At 35.1% G+C, this 26618-nt stretch overlaps 1 protein-coding gene across 1 annotated transcript in view; it reads right to left on the bottom strand.

Moving 5' to 3' along the window:
* The window catches only part of MYCBP2 (MYC binding protein 2), a 262243-nt gene that overhangs the window by 16701 nt on the left and 218924 nt on the right, over window positions 1–26618 (bottom strand). Inside the window, exons 59-73 of the mRNA XM_041731051.1 lie at window positions 24441–24598; window positions 23328–23527; window positions 22341–22490; window positions 18857–19017; window positions 17713–17869; window positions 17307–17531; window positions 14837–14902; window positions 13191–13430; window positions 12750–12848; window positions 7813–7893; window positions 6526–6792; window positions 5727–6010; window positions 3886–3982; window positions 2274–2393; window positions 695–796 (exon numbers count right to left, since the gene is read on the bottom strand). Of these exons, the coding sequence (XP_041586985.1) occupies window positions 695–796; window positions 2274–2393; window positions 3886–3982; window positions 5727–6010; window positions 6526–6792; window positions 7813–7893; window positions 12750–12848; window positions 13191–13430; window positions 14837–14902; window positions 17307–17531; window positions 17713–17869; window positions 18857–19017; window positions 22341–22490; window positions 23328–23527; window positions 24441–24598 (2407 nt within the window). The remainder of the gene's footprint in view (window positions 1–694; window positions 797–2273; window positions 2394–3885; window positions 3983–5726; window positions 6011–6525; window positions 6793–7812; window positions 7894–12749; window positions 12849–13190; window positions 13431–14836; window positions 14903–17306; window positions 17532–17712; window positions 17870–18856; window positions 19018–22340; window positions 22491–23327; window positions 23528–24440; window positions 24599–26618) is intronic.

Genomic DNA, 26618 nt, shown 5'->3' with positions numbered 1-26618 from the left:
ATTGTTCTGAGAGGTCTATTAGGAATTTAGAATCTGAACATTAAACAGAATTATGGCAAATGTACTTAAGTTTAAAAAGTCTTCAAAACCTCTAATTCAATAATTAATGTGCTGAGCAAGTTCAATGATTAATAAATAAACATATACTTTGATTAATGACTTAAGAAAATTTTCCCCCCATGTTCTAACATTCTGTATCCTAAATGATTCATTTTGAAACTTGAATATCAGTGAGAAAATGTTCAGAGGGCCTTTATAAAGTCTTCCCTTCCAGTGTACCTAGGGACACTTATCAAACCTACTTTAAGTACTGTGTATTTGTGAATAAATGGTATTTCATGATGCCTCTCTTACTGCTTTATTTCCTTCTTACCAAATGACCGATAACATTTAGAGTAAAATCTAGGGATACAATGAGATTTGGCTAAAAACACATTTTGATATGATGCGAACATGACTTAAAGAAGAAGAGAAAAGCTCTTTTATATAATTAAAGCCCCTAAGAGGCTACAAAGAGAGGACCCTAAGTGAAACAGACTTGTGAGATGACCTTGGGCAATGTGACACAAGTTTCTGCTCATGGTGGAATTTTGACTTGCAAGTGTTTTTTTTTTTTTTTTTTTTTTAAAGCTAAGCTAGAGCTTACTTATAAAGAAAAATAAGATACATTTTTAGAAAACAATTCTGATCTTACCATTTGTTTTTGCTGTCCATCCTTTCCCATCCATCTCCCTGAAGAGAGACGATCTACATGGTCCTGATCTAGCACACACAGTGAGGCTAGAGCAAGCCAGAGCTGTTAAAAGGAAAGGCTGTCAGAATATTGAATTTTTAAAAAAGACTTCTAAAACACTGACTGCCTGACACATGATAACAGCTCAATAAATGTGAGCTGAATTTGAAAATACATGTATACTCAATGGCACTCAAATATTTACCAACTGCTGCTGTGACAAACCATTCTGGTTTTTACCTGACATATAAAATTATCCTTTGTTGGTCTACTAAGTAAGCAATAGGTTAGTAAATGAATATACACACTGGGTATTTACTGTACTGGCGCCTCTTGCATATTTTCCCATCTAGCATCATCTGCCTGAGGTGCTATGTTCCAAGCAAGGTGGTGCAATAACTTTAATTCTGTTTAATTTTATACAATCCCATGAGTAGGTGGGTACATATTAAATTCTCCTGGGTAAGAAGAGCTCCTCAAAAGTCTCGGTATGCTCCTAAACACCTAGGACTATCAGAAATAAGTAAATGTCTAGCAGACTTTGGAAAACAGCCCTCAGAGACAGTTTAGAACTTTCTGGGGCTCAAAGGATAAGCTTCAGTTTTACATAGAATGATATATTTTTTTATTACTGTAAAAGTTAATTATTTAATAAGTGCATGAGCGTCACTGCATATGAAGAGCGTGACAGGGAAAAATAGAAAAAAGGAAAAACTGAAACAAAAATAAAGTGTGCAAGGAGAAAGGGGAATGTAGAAGGAAAGAAAGGAGCACGTGTATGGTGCTAAAGCTCTGCTGCCAGAGTAACGGCTTCACGTGTCACGCTCACTAGCAGGATGACATGAAGTGGTATTTTCTGCCCTAGAGAAATACAGTTTCTCTTCTTTGAGATCAAGCTTTGAATTCAAGCAATTTCTGCCAATGTTTATTTCTTCCTAATGCTGCCACACTGATTCTGCTCCAAGGAAATCCCTAATCTCCTTTGGAAGTACATGAGACATGAAATTTGGTAGATCAAAAATTACTATGGACGTCTCATCTGAAGAATGTAATTCTACTTGCTAGCTAAGAGATTCCGTCCTACCCCGCCCAGGGCATACCCTTTTTGTTTTTTTTAAAAGTAAGGTCTGTAAATTTAGTAGGTAGGCTTCACTTTAGAGTAATTAGGCCATTCCAAAATGAGTCAGGGAGGGCCTTGTCTTTGAAGGACCTTCAGTCTATCTAACCATAATGTTGACACTAAACTTACTGTGTAAGCTACAGTAAACATATCATTAGAAAGATAACATAGGTAACTTAGCCTTCTCTAACCAGTTTATCCTTAGCTTCCTAAATAATTACAAAAACTAGGAATAAAGAACACATAATAGTCAATGTTTATAACCACTATACTTAGTTCACAATTCAAAAAAAGCCTTTATCACTTTTATGGTAAATACAATATTTGGTATAAAAAATTGGATTAAACTGATCTATCAATTTCAAGTTTGTTCAAACCTATTACTGCAACCATACAGACCAAATGAAAATAAATTCCTACCCTAGTTGTTGCAATACATCTCACTGGAGATCTAAACTCTTCCTCCATCTTGGTCAAGGCAATGATGGTTTCTGCAATGGCATTTTTTGTCACTCGGGACCATGCTTCAGACAGATGACCCTATTGAGCAGGAGAGAATAATTTAATAAGCAACCAGAAACATATAATCATAAAAGTAAATTCTCTTCTCTTAAATAACATCTCTCATTAAAAAGGAAAGATTTATTTATAAGTGCAACTTTTTAAAAACTAGATTTTATTTATTTATTTGAGAGAGAGAGAGAGAGAGTGTGCGCCCAAGTAGTGGGGGGAGCAGAGGGAGAGGAACAAGTGGGATTTGATCTTACCATCCTATGCTGAAACCAAGAGTTGGATGTGCAACTGATTGAGCCACCCAGGCGCCCCTGTTAGTGCAGCTTTACATCAGCAGCATACTTTTGAAATAAAAATCCTTCACAACTCTGAAAAATTCAGCTTTTAATCACTATTTTAATGATCGTAAATAAAAAATAAGGTTCTCAATACTCTTCCTACAGAGCTCAAGAGCATTTCCTCTTACATTTAGATAAAAACTTAATAGAAGTACTAAAGTAACTATGCTTGAGAAATTTTGATTATGAAGCCTTGTTATTTAACACAAAATTTATACAGCTAAGTTAACTGATTTTAGATGATTATTATTACTAGAACCCAAGGAACCCAAGAACATAAATAGATTCAAAGTACAACTACTTTTATTAGCTGACTTGATTTTTGCTGAATATAAACACCTATTACAAAGCTTAGGTGTTCCTAAATATTTTTCCTAAATATTTTTATCCAATGAATATCCTGAGGAAGACTTGTTGAGAAGTGAGAAAGTTCATTTCTCTGACTGAGGAAATGTCCTTGCTGTTGGGGAAAAAAGACAGAGCTTCCTATTTCCCCAGAATATCCTCTCTCGCTTCCCATCCACATGCTATTAACTCTCTTATAAAGGGCAGTTCAGTTCCTCCATCTCTTCCTCCAAAATGCTGTCCGCTCAACCTTTCAGGAGCCCACATTCTACCGCATCTTGCTCCCCTTAGCTTGAAAATATAATGGAATGTGAGGAAACTAGCATTATGGAGCCACCAGTAAGAGCCAGGTGCTCTGAGAAGTAATTCCCTTTCCTCCATTTTCCCAGATCTCCCTGAAAAGAACATCTAAAGACAATGGTGGAGAATATTAATAAAGAATAAAAGCTTTATAAAAAACCAGGACAGCTAAAGAGAATGAGAAACTTTCACTTTGGGGAGCCCTAATTTTTGATTAGGGTTTTGGACTTAGGCTGATTTGTAGGGCTCAAAAAGTGTATTTTATTTTTTAAGTTTTAAAGTCTTAGAAGACTAATGTAACAATTCTCAAAGTAAACTAATTGGGAAGCTTGAAATGAACAGTTTACACAAAGGACAAATTTATCACTGACCAAAAAGACAAACATCACAGTGGTTAACCTACTGAACAGAAGCTTTAAGTAAAGCAAAGTAACACTAATGTATTTCTGCTATTAATGTAGTAGAATCAGCTGCTTGTTTCAATCAGATTTCTACTGCACTTCAGTAACATAATGATCAGGAGGATGAGAACTCACTGCTGCCATATCCTTAATAAGTTTAATGATGATCTCAGAGATCTGGGTAGGAGTTGAGCCCTTCATCCACCAATGACTTTCACCTCGACGAACATAACTACAAAGAAAAGTCAGCATTTATGCAAACCAGTCAGGGACAGTTACAGATAAATATGATGAAAACTGTTATTTTAGCATGCATTTTAATTTTTAAGTGATTCAAATAATTAAAGCATTTAAAAAAGAAATTACTCAAAATATTACCCATAATTTATCTCTTCAATCCTAAGAGAGGAGCTATTCTGAGACATGTTCCCTTCCAAATATTTGTTTATATATTATTTTTATACCCTGCATCTTCTAGAATACATCTGTTCAAAGCATATCCACAAAAAAAAAAAAAAAAAAAAAAAACAAAAAAAAAAACAAAGCATATCCACAGACTACAAGCTATTTGTTACCAAACCACACTGAGATATTAAGGGCTTCTACCAGAATATGTTAACTACATCACTGACTACACTAGCTTTTAGGTCAGTTGACATTTTTTTTTTTTTTTTTATGATAGTCACATACACACACAGAGAGAGAGAGAGAGAGAGAGAGAAGCAGAGACACAGGCAGAGGGAGAAGCAGGCTCCATGCACCGGGAGCCCGACGTGGGATTCGATCCCGGGTCTCCAGGATCGTGCCCTGGGCCAAAGGCAGGCGCTAAACCGCTGTGCCACCCAGGGATTCCGACATTTTTTTTTTTTTGTAAGACTATCTAGAAGAAGAAAGTAACACACTGATTTATATCTTGGTGTTATTTAATGTCATGGACTGGCTCTTTGACTAGTACTGTTCCAGATGTCTAATTTTCTGTTACACACAATTCTGTAACACACTTCCTTGCACATATCTTTGTGCACACGTATAAACGTTTTTTAGGGAAACAATTCGAGAAGTAGAATTGGTAGGTCAAAGGATAAACATATTTTAAATATAATGATATGTTATTAAACTGACACCCCAAAAGATGTAGTAATCTATATTAGATGCCATAAAAATGCCTATTTATTCATAATGCTGCCAAGAAGATATTTTCCTATTGTTTTAATCTAATATTTCTCTGATTACCAGTGAAGTGTCTTTTCATTTGTCTAGTGGCATTTGTAATTTTTCTTCTTGGGACTAACTGCTCTTGTCATGTATTTTTCTACCAGTTGTTTGTCTTTTTTCATTAATTTTTAGTCATTTTTAAAATATTATGACTAATAATTCATTATCTACTATATAGGTATTAAATATTTTTCCCAGGTCAGTTTATATTTTAAAATATTTTCATGTAATTAACTTTGATTTTCATGTAGCCAAATCTGTGAATTTTTCCTCTGTGACATTTGGGTTCTGTGTTTTAAGGAGGTCTTTCTGGGTTGAAGATTATAAAAATATTCTATAATGTGTCCTAGTGGAGTTTTAAAAGAAATATACATAAAGCTTTAATTGATTTCAAGTTAATTTTTGTATACGGCGTGAGACAAGTGTCTACAATATTTTTCTATATGAGAAGTATTCCAATATCACATATTCAGCACACCTTCCTTTCCCCACTAACTTGAAATGACACTTTTATTATATACAGCATTCTCTTTTATACATGGGTTAGTTGTTTATGGCCTCTATTTGGTGAATAATCAAACAAAGTGGAATTTGAAATCCTATCTTTCCCATCCAAATACTAACCAGGCCCGACCCTGCTTAGCTGACGAGATCAGGCACGTTCAGGGTGGTATGGCCGTGGACTGAAATCCTATCTTTAATTCTCCAAATAGTAGCTCTCTCTGTTCTATTTTAGTACTAAAATAGATGCAATGACCAACCTGGAATTGAAAATCATCGGAAGAGTAACTGTTGTAACACCTTTGCCCACAGTGGTACCAGCTGTTCCTGTGATGGTAGTTCCTTTGGCTTTTAGCTGTACTGTGAGTGCTTTGGCAATGCATCCTAGAAACATGTCCAAGATACCTAGTTTATTCCAATCTCCTTTTTCTGTTGAGTGAATGATATCACTGATATCTGCTGGGGGGAGGGATTTCACTCCAATGATGCTGGCCAGACGATTAGGGGTCACTTCAGGCAACACTCGTCTTAGTAAGGAGGTTACCTGATAAGAAAAATAAAAGGAAAGAATTCCTTTAAAAGAGTGGTGTTCTAAAGTTTTCATTTTTTTAAGTGAGCCTCGCTGCTGTTCTATGACTTCAAAAGCTTTCAGAAGGACAAAAATAAAATAAAAACAAAAATTTAATAAAAATAAAAACATGATTTTTAATTTCTGAAGTGGTAATTACCACTCTAGGACAGCAAGAAAAACATGTATTTTATTTGGTCGGGAATAAAGAAACGTTACATATCTCATAGTAGTAAGACAATCAGTAGACAGGCTATTCTTTATCACAATAGCACAGTAGAAAAATGGAACATATTTTGCTCTTCCATATTCTCAAACAATGAGTCAGAAACAAAAAGCATGGAGTTAAAATACAATCCAAAAAACCAAATAACAAAACAAAAAATAAAGATCAATACTTAAGACCCTAAGGTGATTCTTTTTGATAGTGCAATTTTTAACAATGTTTCAAGGAAAAAAGTAAGCCAAAGGTAAGTGGTATGACCAGTCACCTGTCTTTGGACTCGAGGTGAGGCCGTGTGGAGCAGTGAAAAGAGATCCTGGAGCAGAGTTAGCTGCTGAGCCAGATACTGACGGCCCACATTAGATCCACTCAGGGCTAAGACCATCGAGAGCAGCTCAAAGCAGTAAGCATCAGAGGAGGCATCTTCGTCATTGGGCTGAGAATTGGCATTTTCTTTGCTTGATATAGCATGTTCCCATTCTTCACGAACTCTAGTGGCTTCCATGCGAATAGCTTGGACGATGTGAGCACACACCTATTTAAAGGCAACATAAAGCAAATGTAAAAATCTATTTTACGTCTGATTTACTACCTTTAATAAAACAAAAACAAAAACAAGAATATAAACAATTTAATGTTCTTTCTCTCTATTAATTATCCATCATACCATTTCCTTAACTCATCTTAAAAACAATTAAGGAAAACTAGCAGAACCATGATTAAAAATCTTAATATTTAAATCAATTACCATGTAGAAACTTATATACAAGTTACCACTACTCCTGCCTGTGGTTTAAGATATCAAACAAAAGCAAAATATTTTATCACTTCTAAGGCATATTTTTCTCTCACATATTACCAACATTTCTATTCATAACTTGCTTTATAACTGATGGCATTCACCATGTAATTGGCAGCAATTTTTCTTTTTTAGTGATATATGAAATAACAGCACATTTTATAACTGGTAGCATCTAAAATTCAATGAAAGACTGTTAAAAAGATACAGCACAGATAAGTTTATGTATTTAAACAAGATTTAACGATGCTGAAAGTTAAAATGATCAGCTAATTCAAAATCAGTATTTCATTTGACTTCTGAAGGACTAATTATTATGTCATCTAGGTACTCCATTATATGAACAATCTAGCACCACTACATCTCCTTATAATTAAAATATTAACACTGATTTAGTTAACATGATAATCACTTAAAAAAAAGTCAGCTGACACACACACAAAAAAAAACAGTAGGAAAAAGAACATAGAAAATGCAAATAAAATCTGAGATAGCTGGATATTTGACACCAAAATGAAACAATCTACCTGAAAATGAGAAATAACAAAGAGTAGCAAGGTAAGAAAGTTAACATTCTCTTTAAAGTGATGCAGATATGCCAATATATACTCCTTCCTCTCTAGAAAAAGGCAGACACATTCTGTAGGACCTATAAAAAAAGTCCACATAAAAAAGCCTCCATAAATTTTAGAAAACACTTCATACCCTAAAACCAAATAAAAACTAATGAAGAGAATGAAATGGCTATCTACCAACCTGTTTTTGTAAATTAGTCAGCTTACTCCTGCTGAATATGATTCCAACCATATGTTCTTTCAGGTCAGCATCTGATGTTGCCTTTACATAGAGAAAGAGGGGAGAAAAGAAAAACACCCAGGCTCTTTGAATAAAATTTGTATATTTGATCTTAAAGTATCTTGAGAAATAACTATGCAGCTATTTTTATAAGGTGAATTTATTTTAGATTGAGGTGTGTAACACAAAGACAAAGGATAAAGTGTGAAGAAACCACTACTGGCTAAGGTTGACTATAACAAAAAGCAAAACTTCTGAATTTAAGAAATCCAGAGAAGCATACTATCTTTTTAAGAACTTCTTTAATCTGTCAGTTTGGGGCACTTTGATTACATCTATTCCTAATTTCTGAATATCCTACATTTAGTTGTTAGAACAATTCAGAAAATGGCATTTGTTTAAAAGGGAAATATCCTGGGATGCCTGGGTGGCTCAGCGGTTTAGCACCTGCCTTCGGCCCAGGGTGTGACCCTGGAGTCCTGGGTCGAGTCCCACATCGGGCTCCCTGCATGGAGCCTGCTTCTCCCTCTGCCTGTGTCTCTGCCTCTCTCTCTCTCTCTCTGTGTCTCTCATGAATAAATAAATAAAATCTTTTTTTTTTAAAAGGGAAATATCCTAACAAAACTCTATGATAATAGTGTTCTTAAATTAGGCTAATTTAGCACTAACAGGAGTCAAAGAAACATATCATGGGAAGAGAAATAAAGGCTGACATTTTATAGTACTTAATATTATGTGAATGGCACTCTCCTAAGGTATAGATACACAGCTAGAGTTAACAATACACATACTTATTTAGTCTTCACAATAAGCCCATGAGGTAAATCTGATGTATTATTTTGTAATACAAAAATGTAATAGTGGCTTTGCCTCTATTCTTTTTTTTTTTTTTTTAAGATTTTATTTATTCATGAGAGAGAGAGAGAGAGAGAGAGAGAGAGAGAGAGAGGCAGAGACACAGGCAGAGGGAGAAGCAGGCACTCTACAAGGGCCCGATGTTGGACTTGATCCTGGATCCTGGGATCACACCCTGAGCTGAAGGCAGATACTCAACTGCTGAGCTACCCAGGATTCCTGCAAAGCCACTATTTTAAGAACAAAAAATGGTTCTTAGTTCCATTTTTCTTAGGATACAGAAAGCTGTAAGAGAATATAATGCCCACCTTAATAATGAGAAAAAGCTGATCATCTACAAAGGCATACAATTTTTGGTGCCCATCAGACAGCTGAGATTGGCAACCAGGTAAAATAAAATCCACATAGACAAATCCAAATAGTTGGACAGTTCAAAAAATTTTTGCACTTGATAGAACAAGTAAATGAGCAAACAAAAATCAGTAAAGCTCTTAAAGACTTAAACAAAACTACCAACAACTTGAACTGATATTCACAGAACCCCCCTCACAGAACAAAGGCATAGTTCAAGTTCTTTTCAAGTGCATGTGGACTCATAAAATATATGTCAGAATTCAAGTCTTAACAATTTTAAAAGGCTTGAAATCATACAAAGCATATCCTTTGACTGAAATGAATTGAACTAAACATTAGTAATAAAGGCTATTAGAAAAACCAGTATTAATTACCAAGATGTCAATTCTCCCCAGATTGACTTAGCAATTTGTTACAATTCCAATCAATATTCCAGATTTTTTTTTTTAGAAGGGGAAAAACTTCTAAGTTTCTAAGCTTTATATGGAACTATAAAGGACCTAGACTAGCCAAAATAACTTAAAAAGAACCAGGTTGGAATATGATTTCATGATTTTCTATAAGCTGTAGTAATCAAGACACTGATGTTGGTATAAGAATATACATATAGATCAGTGGAACAGAAAGAGAAGGCAGAAATAGACATAGATATTTATGTTGTATTTATTATTGATAAAGGACAGTCTTCAACAAATGGTGGAATAACTGGCTATCTACATGCAAAAATAAATGAAACTCAACTCAAGAAAAATTAACTTAAAAATGCATATAGCTATAAACAAAAGAATTAAAACTCTAATATTTCTAGAGAAAATCTTTTGATATTAAGTTTTAGATAAGATACAAAAATCCTAAAATCCTAAGTCATTTTGGAAAAAATAGAATTGTACTTCATCAAAATAAAAAACTTGTTCCCTGAAAGATAAATCACAGAGTAGGAGAAAATATTTGAAAATACATATTGGCTAAGGAGTCTTTATCCTCAATACATAAAAAAAAAAAATCTTACAACCTAATAATAACACAACCGGACATAAAAAAAATATGTGTAAAAGATTTGAACAGATGCTTCACTAAACAAAGTACAGGACTGGCAAATAAGCACACGAAAATTTACTCATTGTTATCATTAGAGAAATCCATATTAAAACCACAATGAGATACCACTACATACCTACTACAATGGCTAAATTTTTTTTAAAAGATTCATTCATTCATTCATTCAATAGAAAGACAGAGATAGATAGATCGTGTGCAGGGGTGGGAGTGTGGAGAAGTAGAGGGCAAGAAAGAGAAACTCAAGCAGACTTCTCACTGAGCGTGGAGCCAATGCAGGGCTCCAAATCTAGACTCATGAGATCACCACCTGAGTGGAAACCAAGAGACACTTTACCGACAGTGCCACTCAGTGAATAATGGCTAAAATTAAAAAAAGTGACAATCCTAAGTGCTGTTGAGAATGTGGAGCAACTGGAAATCTACACCACTGGCAAAAACATGAATTGGTTCAATCACTTTGGAAAGAGGTCAGCAGTTTTTTAGAAAGTTAAACATAGACTTATCACACAACCCAGCAATCCTACTCATAGGTATTTATCCAAGAAAAATGAAAATGTACCCATACAAAAATCTGTACACAAAATGTTCACAGCAGTTTTATTAATAATAGCCAAATAGAGGAAACAAACCCAAATATCCATTGAAAGGTCAAAGGATAAACAAATTCTGGTAAATCCATAAAATGGAACACTTCTTGGCAACCAAAAGAAACAATTACTGATACATGCTCCTACATGGATGAATATCAAAATTATTCTACCAAGAGAAAGAAACCAGATGAAAAGGTTCTATCCTACATGGTTCCATTTATATGACATCTGGGAAAAGGCAACACTAACAAGGGGAGAAAATAGTTCAATGATTGCCAGGGTCAAGGCATGAGGTGAGGGGACTGACTGCAAAGGACCAGGAGGGGAATTTTAGGAGTGATGTGTTTTAAAACTTCTTTGCAGTGATGATTTTACTATTGTATATGTTGTTCAAAATTCATAAAAGAACACAATTTAAAAGGATAAATTTTTTCCCTATCTAAATTCTACTTCAAAAATCTTACTTAAAAATGATTCTCTTAACAATTATGCTATTTTACGGGCATCTTATCACTAGCATAAACTTTCCCAATCAACCTTAACATCTCAACATACACTCTCCTACTATTAGGTCAGCCTCAAATGAGCCCTGCTCCCATACCCTCTGTCAATTCATGTTCATTACCTACCAAAAGCCTTTTGGGCACTGCTCCAGGGCATAATACTTTTCAGTGTACTCTGAAACCCTATGTCATGTGCAATTTCTTCATGTACATAAATAATTGATTACATGATACCCTATTGATTTTTTGGTGTGTGTGTGTGTGTGTGTCTGTGTGTGTGTGTGTGTGTAAGGTTTATAACTAAGAACAAAACACAAGCTTTCTGACAGCTTGGTACCAATTATCACAGTTATTTAGCGCAAAATCACCATTTGCTAAAATTCAACTGATTTACTGAATTGTCACACAGTCTTGTAGTTATTCAAATGATTATCTCCAAGGGGTGCTGAAAGAAACAACCAGGAACCAATGTTTATAAAATCTTATTTTCTACAGATCCCAAATAGAAAGATGTGGATGACTCAGACATTATTATATCAGAAGGCCAAGGGCTAGACTAAGTCCTTAAAATTATCTTTCAATGAACTCTCAAGGTGATTATCTATAATATCTAAAGACATAAGAATATTGAGACCAGTCAGAGTTGACCTCTCTTTTTGGAATTAGATGAGGTTTTCTTCCTGGGTACAATGCTTTAGAGTAGATCAAATAAGTAAAGGCAATCACATTTTAAAAGAAATTTTAAGAATAAGATAAAGAACAGATTATTCCAATAAAAATGTGCTGAATGCATGTGTGTTTATGCCAAGGATACAAAGACAAATCAGATATGTACTTGGTCTTTAAGAAGCTATGATTCAGTAGAAGAGACAAATGTGTACAAGTAAACATATGAAATAAATCAAAAGAGACTCACAGAAACTACTATGAAGTTTAGCAGAAGGAAAACTGCATATTGTTTGGGGAGAAATCATAAAGAAGATTCCTGGAGAAGACAGTATTTTTAAACTGGACTGTGAAGGGCAGATTAAATGGAGGCAGGAGATCATCATCACTGGCGTACAGTATAGTACGCTGATTTTACAAATCCTAACATTTGAACACAACAGCCCATGATACAGAGCAGATTTTGTTGTTATTTACAATACTAGCTAGTTCATATATAAACAAATAATTTTAATAGTTTCATCTTCTAGTTAAAGTATTTTTTAAAAGCTTTTTTTATTTATATATTCATGATAGACAGAAAGAGAGGGAGAGAGAGAGAGAGGCAGAGACACAGGCTTTGGGAGAAGCAGGCTCCATGCCAGAAGCCCAACACGGGACTCGATCTTGGGACTCCAGGACCACGCCTTCGCCCAAAGGCAGGTGCTAAACTGCTGAGCCACCCAGGGATCCCCTAGTTAAAGTATTAAATAGTAATTGCATATAAACTAATATCACCTATCCATTAAAATACATAGCAATAGATGGACTGTTTCACTGAACAAAAATAATTAAAAAGGTAAATAAATATTTTTAGAATACAAATAAATACATTGTATACTTTTTCCTCTCCTTCAGGTGATGACAGTAATGCTTTTTCCTCTTGTTCCGGTGTAGGTTCAGCATCTCCAGAGATGAGCTTTCCAAACACCTGATGAAGTTGGGAACATGAGAAGGAATCAATGGCAGTAATTATCTGTGTGAAAGCTAAAGGACACATGAGCTAATTCTGCAGGTTTTATAATATGAGTAGGCTATTCTCGCTGTATGCCACTACTTGAAAGAATTATGAATGCAAAATGAAGTTTTGCATTCATAAAATGAATCCTCAAAATGAAGGAGTTTGGGGGTTATAAGAAGAGAAAATGGGTCACATCTGTTGTCTGTCATCTCTAACAAGTTTTGCAAAGTAGTTTGTCACCATCTTAGTATTCTTATTGAATAAGATTATTTCAGAGTATCCTGTGATAGATTAGGTAGTAAGGACACTCACTTGAGATGTAATAAGTCTGAACACTCGCAGAGTCTCAGCTTCACAGTTCCTTTGCTGGGCCACACTGGCTGAAATCTGGCCAGCAATTTTTGTGCTTTCACCATCCTTCCAGCCAAGGACTTTTACTTGTCGAACTCTCAGCGTATTTTCTGGGCCTTTCAATTCAATCTTGATGATGTGATTATCTCCTCCTGGAAGTTCACTTGTTACCCAACCAATATGCCTGGAATCCAAATCAACCTAGCACAATAAAAAAAGGGATAGAAACCTGATATAGCTCTGTCACTCTTGTCCCACTCTCTTATCACTGTCCTAGACTTAGTGCGAATAACAGCAAGCTCAAATCACAAAGACCTGTGAAGAGACCAAGGTTTACTGTTACTGCACATTGATTATCTTACTGAAACCTTGTAAGGATAAGTAATACTATAGTAGCTATTATACAGATGAAATGAGGTTAACACAGGTTGAAGGATTCTCAGTAGAAGGTGGAATTAAGAATTAAAATGCAGGTATGAGTACTTTCCAGGGACAAGTTACTTAACTAACATCATTAAAACAATTTATGTGACTGTCCTTTTCCCTATTCTGACCGTGAGTAGAAACACTCACAAGATCAGAATGGGGCCCTATCTTGTGCATCTTAACATTAAAGTGCTATTTAAAGATAAGCATTTAAAAAATATATAAGCATTTTTGATGTGTGGTTACTAAATGTTTTAAAGAAAAATTAAATATAGCTTCACATTTGTGATTCCTTATTTCACTGTATAAGAATATAACTTTTTTCAAGGATTAAATTTCAATGCACTTGAAATGGCTTCTGATGCTACTCATTGGATCAAATGAAAATTGTTCTTATGCTATTTGATGTCTAAGAGAAATGATCTGGGACTTCTACATTATTTATATAGACATATATATTGATATTATTTTAGTTGATAATGCCAATTTTCTAGAAAGAGCATTAAGCATAAATAAATACTATCTCACTGAATAGGATGGTCTCCCCCAAATTTTTAGCCTTTTAAGCAAAATTTATTATTTATCTAATCCAAAACCTCAATTCATCCTTTCAATATGATTTGAAAAACAAAGCAAGTGGTCAACATTTATGAGACAAAGTAGCTATAGAAGAACAGCTTTGATAAAGTTTCACTAATACAAATCAGTTTATACAGAATCTCAGATACATGCCCAAATAAAACCTAACTTGTTTTTGGACATGGTTTGTAAATCAACTTGCAGCCTGGTTACAGTTTCAATGTTATAAGTGATAGATTTTCAGGCTAGAAGACAACAATCTACATTTTAACCTGAAGTGTAGGTGGTAACAATAAATTCTACCTATGATGCATTTAAGGCACTGTGAATCTTTCTAAGGGAGCTGGAGGTAGAGTGGAAGACTCTAGGTACAGTATAATCGCTCATGACAGGACAACATTTAGGGTACTAATGGATAAGATGGTTAGCACAGGGATGGTTGTAAATGTTCCCTTATCTGGACTATTTGTCAGTTTAGTGTTTTATAAACAAATGATTTCCTATAATACTTTGGTAGCATGTCAAAATTAGAATTTAACAGTGGAGGCTGAGAAGAATTTCTCCCTAGGTAGCAAAACATTTAATGACAAAATTGTAATTACCTGCTTTATTCTGCATAAATCTTCTACTGCTTTGCCAGTTAAGAAGGTCATTGAGGTAACTTTATTCTAAAACAGACAATTCACAACAATTATTATTCCATATTCCTGCTCCTGAATTTACAACGATTTATGGCCTACCAATGTCACATTAACTCTTCTGCATGTCTGTCATCATTCTTCCTAACTGACCTCACTCCATCTGTTTGAACAACCACATTCTTACAATTCCAGTCTTCCTTTGTCTTGTTCTCACAAAGTCTACCTTCAGTCTCGATGGGCTTTGAAAGAGGAGCTTTGCATTCCCTTTTTTTTAAATCCAAAGTCTAAAGATTTAAATTCTGTCATGAGACCTTTCGACACCTCTGTTTGTCACTCTTGTCCCACTCTCTCTGCAATAGTTTCATAGCTTCTGGACGTAAAAGCAAGGTAGGTAGGTGGCTTAACCAACAAATACTTGTGAGTTGTCACAATGTATCCAGACTGCCTTACAGATTTTGAGAAGGATATATGAGAATGATGGGTTCTATCCTTTTGAGATCCTTGCCACACTAGGGAAGGAACATTAACACATGAAAGAAATAATCCAACAGAAGTTCATTATCTTTAAGTACTGAAAACAATCATGCTGGTACTGGAGTAACTTTTACTCAAGACACATCAAGAAATAGATTAGCACATTAATTCCTTGGAGAACTGCATACTTAGCTATACATCAGCTCTAAGCTAATGAAATTCAAATGACTGCTGTGTATAAGGCACTGGTGGCAGGTGGGCTGGGGACATAGACATAAATAAGCCTCAAGGACACATGGCACTTAGAGGTTTCTTTTTTTTTTTTTTTTTTTTAAAGATTTTATTTATTTATTCATGAGAGACACAGAGAGAGAGAGAGGCAGAGACACAGGCAGAGGGAGAAGATGTCGGACTTGATCCTGGGTCTCTAGGATCACACCCTGGGCTGAAAGCAGGCGCCAAACCGCTGAGCCACCCAGGCGGCCCAACTTAGAGGTTTCTTAAAAGGAAAGCAGATGTCAGATAATCTACTGGGGCTTTGAAAAAAGAATGTTGTGACAATTACTACCTAAAAGGGAAAAATGTAAAATTGATTTCAATCATTCTTCCAAGGCAGAGTATGTCCTGGCTTAAAATATACCAAGAATCAAAGGTAATATTGTATTGAACAGTAAATCCTAGCTAGAAAAATGTTTTGATTTCTTACACTTGACTTTCTAGTAAGGTAAGTAGTTGTACCAACTGAAACTCTTGGCTCTGAAGAGGAAAAAGCTTATGGAATATTAACTAAGCCCCCTTTTCTCATTCACTGCCAGATAACAGGAGTTGGGGGTGGCTGTGGATGGCAAGGAGTGTTGTGATAGCATACTGGACTTCTGAGGTTGGCATTCCATCTGGGTTACCCAAGACCCAGCCTTACCACTCTGGCTTTTTCTGGAAAAGGAAATATGCGAATGGGATGGGAGAAGCCTGGCAATGGTCAAAGGAGATTTGTTAATACTGTATCTGCTAGCAAGCCACACCCATTCTGAGGGAAAACTCTAAGGAGTACCCTTCCCTAGCAATGGGGGTAGAAGCATGTGAGTTTGGTGCCTTCTTCCTGGTTCAAGTAAACAGGATTCTATTTCCTTTGTTTACAGTCTTTTGTGAAGGAGTGCTTAATTCAGTTGAAAGATGTGAACAGGCTAGTGCTAGGAAAAATATAAATTATGATTATTCAGGTTAGTCTAGAAACCCCACCACCACTCTCATGACAGCTAAGGGTGAGGATTGGAAGCAGAGCTAATTACATGATAGGTCAAAGTGTATTAAGTACAATCAGAGTAATAAAAAAGAACCTAGAGAAAGGAAAGAGTAATTTTTAAAAAGATTTTTATTTATTTGAGAGAGAGAGAGAGAGAGAGAGAGAGAGAGATAAGTGACAGAGAGTATGAGCAGGGGGGAGAGTCTGAAGTCAGGCTCCCTGCTCAGCAAGGCCTTGAGGCTCAATCCCGGGACCCTGGGATCATGACTTGAGCCAAAGGCAGACATTTAACTGATGAAGCCACCCAGGCACCTGGGAAAGAGTAATTTTATAGAAGAGGTACTGGGAGAGGAGTTTTTTCTTGGTCTGAGATTTTGGGAGATTCTGATAGGTAGAGTTTAAGGGGAGGACTTTCAGGTCAAGAGAAGAGCTTTAACAAGGGCATGCAGGCAGGCAGTTATAGGACATTTATTCTGCTTAGTTGGAGCCATGGTGTATGTATAATCACACTCTTTTTAGAATTGGTCTTCCATAGTGCCCCTTGTCCTCTTAACCTGTTTTTACATTTAAGATTTATTTGGGAAATATAAAAATGTTGTTTGGTTGGTGAAGTTCCACATGGAAATCTTTTTTGCTAAACTCAGAAATAAGAGAGCATGGTCACTGAGGGTCTGAAAAGAACTGATGAGCTACAAATTAAGTCTCCTTTCTTACCCCGAGATCTCGGGAATTGTCCACATGGACAGATACATAGCGGGCATTGATTCCTTTTACACAGTTGATGGTGATGTTTTTAGTTTTGTTTTTATCTTCATCTCCTGATTCCCAAAAGGTTTCAGTAGAACCATCTGTTAAACTGCCAATCATGGCAGGTCGGCTTGAAGTTTTTATGTCAACAATGCTGGTTAAGTCCTTTAAGCACATTACTATGCACAGTTCCTACCAGAAACAAATGTACATTATTACAACACTGAAGTGGATATCTTTCATGATAATAAAACAAACAAAACATGAGGTAAGAAATAAATGAGTCAAATTGTTTAGGAGTAACTTGCAGTTTCTCCTTCTAAACACTGTTTAATGTTAGCAGGGTAACAGAGGAAAGTGGTAAATGACTGACCTGACTCATTGCTTCAAAGCCAGACTGTATACTGATGCTAAAACTTTCTTCACTATCTCCATCATCTGATTTTGACAAAATATTGTTAATGTGATGAAAGACATTACTCTGATGGAGGAACTGGTGATCAGACTGCTTGAATTTCAGACTCCAGCATCTAAAAATGTATAAGCAACGTATTAAATAATTACTACTGAATTCCTTGGAAAAGCACTCTGTAGTTAGTATTTCAAAAAATCTTAATGTTCTAGGTAAGAAATAGAAATGAAAAAAATCAGGGAATAATATCACTGCCTTTTTGTGAGAAATAAAGGTAATTTCTTTGGAACAAGATAGGATCTAAAGAAAGTTCACTCATTTTACATATAGAAAAATACATTTATGTATAAAGAAATTTGCTTTTGTAATCATGAAGATCAAGGCTACAGAAGCAAAAATGGTAATCAATTTTGTAGATAGATAAGTGTTACCCCCGCTTACTATACTAATTCATCAGAGTATATATAATACACCCTGCACTTCAAAAATCTTGTGAGGAAGAAACAAAATCTCCCCTCTCCTGGTCTTATCATCAGGGCTATGGGTAGCCAAAAATCACTCTATCACCTTACAGGCTTATAAAAATCAGTGGAGCATTTATTTATACGTGTGGCTCCATATGTAGATCTGATAACAAGGTTCACAATGTTGAAGTAGTGTTAACATTTTAGCAGGCTTAGACTTAAAGTAGGTGATGTTCTTCAAGGTGGTAGATTTAGGCTATCTTGTATATAAAACTAAGGTTCCATTTTTCTTAAAATTCTTTTCAAAATACTTTTTTGATTTGTTTCTGCGACTTCATTCTCCCTTTCCCTTTGTGACATTTAAGATTCTACTCTTGGGTAATGCTGAGACAAGTGACTTACGGGTAGAAAAGGGAGGAAAACTGTCATAGACTGATAGTTCAAAGCTCTAAGAAGTGTATTAACCTCATTTTATAGAGGGGCAAACAGGTGGTGAGCTAAGGAGGATGATTCTAGATTATGACAGTAATGAGTGAAACACCATTCATACCATGTAGAGAGATTCTTTGTATCTCACTCTTTAAAAAAAAGTCTTTCGAGCATTTTGAGCTTTGAATACTACATAAAACCTCTTTTCTTACCTTAGGGCCATTTGCTGTAATGAACTGCCACTGGGTAGAGACATCATAAGATCAGAGATTGTTTGAAGTAAGCGGTGAAATGTGTGGGGTAAAGGATGAGCAGCTTCACCAGCAATCACTATATCTGAGAGTGGATGTTCGCATACTCTTGTGTCTTTCTCCTAAGACAGAAATTGAAAGCAAGCTGATTCAGTCTGTATGCTGGAAATATCCCCCCACACAAAAAATTATGCATACTTGAAAGTATATATACTGTAAAGATAGTTATGTAACAGAAATGTAAATAACAAAACCAAATCATACCCAAAACATGCATAATTATGTTTGTGTTATATTTTAGGGAAAAAGTGATAAGATCATTTATAAAAAAAATCACCAAACAAATGAATATGGTATCTGTATCAATTCTGGTCTGCTCACAAATCTACTAACAGGGTGACTCTATGTGTGTATGCAGAAACTGAGCCTACGGCAGCCCGGGTGGCTCAGCGGTTTAGCGCTGCCTTCAGCCCAGGGCGTGATCCTGGAGAACTGGGATCGAGTCCCGCGTCAGGCTCCCTGCATGGAGCCTGCTTCTCCCTCTGCCTGTGTCTCTGCCTCTCTCCCTCTGTTTCTCATGAATAAATAAGTAAAATCTTAAAAAAAAAAAAACTGAGCCTCATTCAAACTGCTGATCCACAGAGTTGTCAGCCAAGAGGCAACCATTTTCATCTGATGAATTTTAGGGTGGTTTATTATGCAGGAATATTTAGTTTTTAGTTGGTGTTTGTCCAGTACATCTTTTTCTAAACTACTTTTAATCTTCCTGTATCTTTATGTTTTAGATGTGATGCTTATGAATAGCATCTACCTTTTGTTTTTTCATCTATTCTGACAATTTTTATCCTTTATTTATTTATTTGAGAGTGAGAGAGAGAGCATGAGCAGTGGGGAAAGGCAAAAGAAGAGGAAGAAGCAGACTCCCGCTGAACAGGGATCCCGATGTGGGGCTCGGTCTCAGGACCCCAGGATCATGACCTGAGCCAAAGGCAGATACCAACCAACTAAGCCACCCAGGTGCCCCTTATTTATTTTTTATTTCATTTCTATAAAAAATTTGTTAACATATAATGTATTATTGGTTTCAAAGGTAGAGGTCAGTGACTCATCAGTCTTATATAGTACCCAGTGCTCATTACATCACATTTCCTCCTCAGTGTTCATCACCCAGTTACCCTGTCCCCCCACACACCTCTCCTCCAGTGACCCTCAGATTGTTTCCTATGATTAAGAGTCTTGGATGGTTTGTCTCTCTCTCTGATTTCATGCCTTTTTTCCTCTCTTGCCCCATGGTCCTCTGTTGTGTTTCTTAAATTCCACATGAGTGAGCTCAGATGCCCAACCAACTGAGCCACCCAGGCACCCTAACTTTTGTCTTTTAAATAGAAGATTTAGTCTTTCTTATCTGCACTTATTTCTAATATGTTATTTTCTATTTGCACCGCTTTTTCTATTTTATTTTCTCTCCTGGGGGGGAGGGTAGAGTTTATTTTTTTCTCATTTCTCTATGAGTTTGCAAATTATACACTCTATTTCTTTTCTTTTTCCTTTTTCCTTTCCTTTCCTTTTCTTCTTTCTTCTTTCTTTCTTTCCTCATCTCCATACCTAATGTGGGGCTGGAACTCACAACCCCAAGATCAAGAGTCACACACTCCATAGACTGAGCCAGTCAGGCGCCCCCTATACTCTCTCTATTCTTTGTGTAGTGACACACATGTATCACAATCTAATCAAAATCATTATCAATCCATGGAACACTAACACCAATCTCCTGCTTCCTAATATATATGGTACTGCTGAGTGTACTTTGGCACTAAGTTTTAAAAATCACTCCCATTACACATTATCACTTTTTATATAGTCTTTGTTAAGATGTAACACTTTCTTTTCTTTTCATTCTCAGATCTTCCATGTGAGAACTCCTATTATAACTGAAGCACATTACAATTTTCCTTAGTAACAGTCTATTTGTGGCAATCCCTCTGTTTATTTTTGAAAATATCTTTATTTCGCTCTTCTTCAAAGATAGATTCACTGGATTGACAGTTATTTTTTCTCAGCACACTGAAAATATCAATTGATTGCCTTTTAAAAAAAGTTGTCTTATAACTTGCAATATTGTTACTGAAAATTTAGCTGTCCTCCTCACTGTCCCTACTTTAAGTGTAATTTTTTCCTCTGTGGCTGCTTTAAAGACCTGCTCTTTGTTTTGATTGTTCAGATAATTTACTATGATTTGCCCACCATGATTTCTTTTTCCTTATTCTGCCTAGGGTTCACTGGGCTTCCTGATTCAATGCATTGTCATTTGTAATCAATTCTGGACAATTCTTAGGTAGCAACTCTTTAAATAGTGCCTGGAACTCCAATTAGATAAATGTCACATTTTGTCATATTTTTTACTTTTTAAGCAACTCATTTTTTAATCTCCCATTTCTGTTTTATTCTGGATGATTTCAAGTCTCTTTTACAGTTCACCAATTTTTTGACTAATTTGCTGTAAATCTCAGAGCTGATTTTTTTTTGTTCACTGCTTTTATTCTAACATTAATTATTCTAGTAACACATAATTCTTACATGTTAGTTATTTAGTTTTTTCATATTTGTTACTTATATTTATTACATTATATTTTAAAGTTTATTTCTTTTAAATACATTAAACATAGCTATACTATATACAAACACACACACACACACAGAGATAATTACAACCACTGAAGTTGCTGAAGATTTATTTCTGTTGCTTGTTGTTTCTACTAGTTCTCCCTCATGGTACTTTGTTTCCTTTTGAGTTTTAAGAATTTGGCTATGATAATGTTGCTTGATATCCTTGGAAGTTTATCATAAAATATCAAGCACCTAACTTTAGAATGCCTGCAAGTGAATTAAATGCTGTCTAGTTTACTGTTTCCCTTTACAGATATGGAAATGAAGCCTACAGTCACACTGGTACAGAGGTGGAAATGGGCTAACATCCAGGTTTCCAGGGTCCTAGTCAATGCTTTTTCATTATGCAGGTTGCTTCCTATAAATCCCGTCCTTTCTGGCCAAGCAAACATTTTAAAATTTCATATCGCTACACAGTACACTTTTTACTCTCTGCCAACTTACAGCAGTGTTGTGAAGTAGACAGATCTTCCCATAGGATAATGTTGTCCTGTTTATCTGTATTATTTAGTATTTTAATAGTGTGTATCTTTCAGTTCATTGCTTCATGACAATAATGTTTAGTGAGAAATCAAAACTGAATGACCTCATTTTTGCTAGAGAGAAAACTTCCACTAAGTAGAGTGAATATGTTGCTCATAGAATTTAAATTTTATTCTTGCCTTTAGGTTATATAGTCTGTGAATGAGCTCATGCATATTATTGTATTATTTGAAGGTGGTTCTACTCTTCTATAAAAATATGGACAATTAAAAAAAAAACCCAAAATCTCATTTACTTGTTCTGCATTTTCTTTGTTTGTTTTATTTTCCTCATCCTCTTCTTCCTCTGGTTCCACTGGAGCAGGAGTCAATGATGCCACAAAATGCCACAGAATGTCATGTAGAGAAGTCGTTTGGATGACATTACATAGAAGCCAGTTGAAAGCCTTAATAAATGATGGTTAAATGAGTCAAAGATGAAAAGAAAACATGAGAGTAGACATGCTTCTAAGTAAGAAAAAAAGTACCTCCATGGACCAAGTGTTTCAAGAAAAGATAATAAAAACATCTGACCTTTACTTCATTACAAACACACTAAACTTGAAATAGTCAATAATTTTGGTCCCAATTAAAAACTTTAGGGAAAATAATACTTATGAAACGCAATACAGAAATATTTTTTCAAACTACCTTTTATTTCAAAAGTTCATATTAATTTTTTGAAGCACATTTTTTCCCAACTTGCATTTAGGATAACACAGACTATGTTTCTGAAGTTTTATACAAGCTATCATATACTTAAACACATTTACATTGTTCCCATAATCAATGAAGTGCAGGTTATTTATTATACACATGACAATGATTTACTATATATAAAAATGACATATAGCAACCTTATAATTTCTCAACACACTCAGAAAAGTTATTATTGTTAAATTTATAACTCAAAAGCCCTATTTGTCATCTCTTTTTCATGATACTTGTAACTGAAATGACATCCGTATTACAAAAAGCTTCTTTTAAAAAAGATACTAACAGGATTCAAACAATAAAGCAGTGTAGAAATAAATTTCTTTAGTGTTTAAATATGGATCTAATTTAAATTCATTTATATTCATATACTGAAGAGTTTCATTTTGATGTGAACATTTGATATTTCTGATTGGCTAATGTCTCTTAATTTTTTGAAATTCCTGTTGAGTAGAAAAGGAAGTAACATTAAAGACAATCAACTGATTTGTATGATCAATGAATCAATAACCCCATGAATGTATTCATACCTCCATAGCAAAAACTCGGCAAGCAGATTTCCTTAGGGCCTGTTTCATTGCTATTTCAAGACCTTCTAGATCATGATGTTGTATGACAAAAGCTAAAACTGGCCATTGGAAATTTCGTTCTCCTTTGGAAAGAGAGCTGTGGGCTGAGATTAGCCGGGAAAGCTCAGGAGATGGATGTCGTAAGAGGGAAGAACCAACTTCTGTTTATAAAAAAAAAAAAAAAAATTAAGTTTCATAGGCAATACATACAATTAACATATTTAAGATGATATTAAAAATAATAGTATCTAGCTTATTTAGTATAGGGTCTTCGGTTTTTTTGTTTTGTTTTTACATGTGACACAAATCATAACCACCTCAATTTTTACTGAGGCTGAGAAAGATTAAGTTTTTTACTTTCCTAAAAACATTTAGCTATTAAGTTGTCGAACTGTTTTTGAATCTAGGCCTGAATCTAAAGTTCATGCTTTCTAAAACACTCTAAAAACTAAGTGTTGATTTATTTTCCCTAAATGGAATCTATATAAGATATATAATCACTTGTTTATAAATATTAGACCAGATCTTCATTTTAGTTAAATGGGCTACCTCATAAATCACCATATTATCTTTTTCTCTTTGATTTCTTTTATTCTTGACACAGAATCAAGCAGTTCTAATTAGGGGCTACTGATAACAACTAGTCCAGCTTATGTAACTTTTTTTATTAAGAGCTACTCATATCCCCACATTATCTATTCAGAGTGGAAGTAGCTCCAAGTGTTATAAGCTTCTATTAGGAATGAGAATATAATCATGAAAGTCTAAGTAATTGAAACTACTAGTCCACTGAAACTTAGTAGAAGGGATAATGGAAGTAACATTTGGCTTAGATACCTAGCAGGTAAGATTTAAAGGTCAATTTATTTTTGAATTATCACTGGATGGTCTCTAGGTGTCTCTTCCAACTGAGATGCAAAATTTAAACAGATATACTTTTAGGTGTGTCACATAAAAGGAATGTCAACCACAATTTTAAATTAATCCATTTCCTTACAAAAACTAAATTTTACAAAATATCTGCAAATAAAACCATTTGGACGACACAATCTTCCTTTTCATCTTTATACTTACCAGTGTCCCCACTGTTAACTCTTCTTCTAGGAATGGCTTTAACTCGTGCAGGTAAAATGGAGTGTTGCTTATCATATTCAGAAGCAACAACTGAGTATGATCTTTGGAAGACAGTTCTCTTTGCAAGATCAGTATCAGTTATGGGACTAGTTTCCAAACTGCAGACAGAACATGATGATAGATAGAAATTTAGGAGAAAAAGTGAAACTATATTTAATTAATACCAGTGTAGTCAAATATATGAACCTATATCTCATGTGGAAAAACACAAATTCAAAGCCAACTTGACAATTTTTCCTTAAATCACAATTTCCTCTTTCCAAATGCAGTAACATTTTGATTGATTTCAGAACCTGTGCTTTAAAACTTTTGGTTTTCTTAAATCTACTTTGCATTTTTAAATTAAAAAAAAATTAAATATTCTTAACTCCTTTCAGAATCAAAAGCATTGTGGTGGAAGTTATGTCATGATATTCAGGAAACCCAGACAGATATATGCATAAGAGCATGGAAGAGAAAGAATATAGATATATACATACATAATAAATTGGAAAGTGAAACAGTACAATGTTCATTCTGTACTTGAGTTTTCTATTAGGTTTCTCATTCTTGGGAAGTGCTGCCCAGAGCCCTTTCTAGAGTATGGCCATACTAAGTGCAATGAGAAGTAAGAAACTGATTTTTGGCATAGAGTTATTTTTTTTTTTTTAATTTTTATTTATTTATGATAGTCACAGAGAGATAGAGAGGCAGAGACACAGGCAGAGGGAGAAGCAGGCTCCATGCACTGGGAGCCCGATGTGGGATTCGATCCCGGATCTCCAGGATCGCGCCCCGGGCCAAAGGCAGGCGCCAAACCGCTGCGCCACCCAGGGATCCCGGCATAGAGTTATATTATAATATTCTAGAAGAAACTAAAATTTTTCTATTTACTATAGCAACGTTAAAAAATACTTGAAAAGTTATTAATATGGTTATATTCTTTTACTGAGGCATTTTATAAAAAAGAGAAATTCCTTACTTTCTCTCTAGAACAAATTTACAAACTATTCTTTTCATGTATTATTTTTTCCGTTATTTAATTCTATATAGGGACAGTTTTGCACACCATGAGTTCTGGATTTCTTTTCCATCATGCAAGCCAGGTTTGAACTCATAAATTTGTCAGTCAAGCTTATACATTTTCTAGGAAGTAGTTAACTCCCTGGCTGTTTATCTTACACACCACCTCTCTAAGCATATATACATTTTTGTTTGCACAGGCTATAAATAACTGTATAGAACTCATGGGGGTAAATATGCCTACTGGATGTCAGATTGAGCCAATAGGTTCCAGAATGACCAGAGAGTATATGGATACATTAATTTAATTCACTTTATTTTATTCTTTGAAGATTGTATTTATTTGAAAGAAAGAAAGAGCACAAGCAGGGAGGAGGAGCAGAGGGAAAGGGAGAAGTAAACTCCTTGCTGAGCAGGGAGTGCAACGTGGGACTCGATCCCAGGACCTGGAGATCATGACCTGAGACAAAGGCAGATGCTTAACCAACTGAGCCACCCAGGCACCTTTAATTCACTTTATACATGGTGTTACTATAAAACTCAAGACAGTTGTGCTTTTAGAGGAAGTTTATCCATCAACTTCAAAAAAAAACATTGTTATACAACCTAAAATGACTTGTTCTTATAAATTCGTCATGTTTGAAAAAAAAAATTCAAGCAACACAAGAAAGCCAAAAGGAAGCAAAGATGACCATCACAACTTTGGCTACTTTGCATCAGATAATCCCCTGTTGTGGGGGGCTGTCTTGTGTACTGTAGAGTGTTTAGCAATATTCTTGACCTTTCCACACTAAGATGCCTATAGAACTAGCCCAGTTATGACAAACAAGGATGTTTTCAAACACTGCCAGATGTCACCTATGAGGCAAAACCACCTTCTACCCTCCCCCACTGAAAACCACTGATTTAATGGAGTCATTATTCTTGATTTTTTTGTAATAGCTTGGGTTTGTCACAACTTTTTAACAAAACAGCTCAAAGATGCTGTATTCCCTGAATTACTATATGCTTGCCAAGTCTCAACCTGGCTGAATATAAAACACCTGCGTTATTGTTTTTCATTTAAGATTTTATGAAAATAACCCTTATGTTTAAAGTATATAGTCTTTTAAATGT

Source organism: Vulpes lagopus, chromosome 16 (assembly GCF_018345385.1).
Source record: "Vulpes lagopus strain Blue_001 chromosome 16, ASM1834538v1, whole genome shotgun sequence".
Classification (NCBI taxonomy): domain Eukaryota; kingdom Metazoa; phylum Chordata; class Mammalia; order Carnivora; family Canidae; genus Vulpes; species Vulpes lagopus.
Note: the sequence above shows the minus strand (reverse complement) of the source record. Positions and strands in the feature narration are given on the sequence as shown.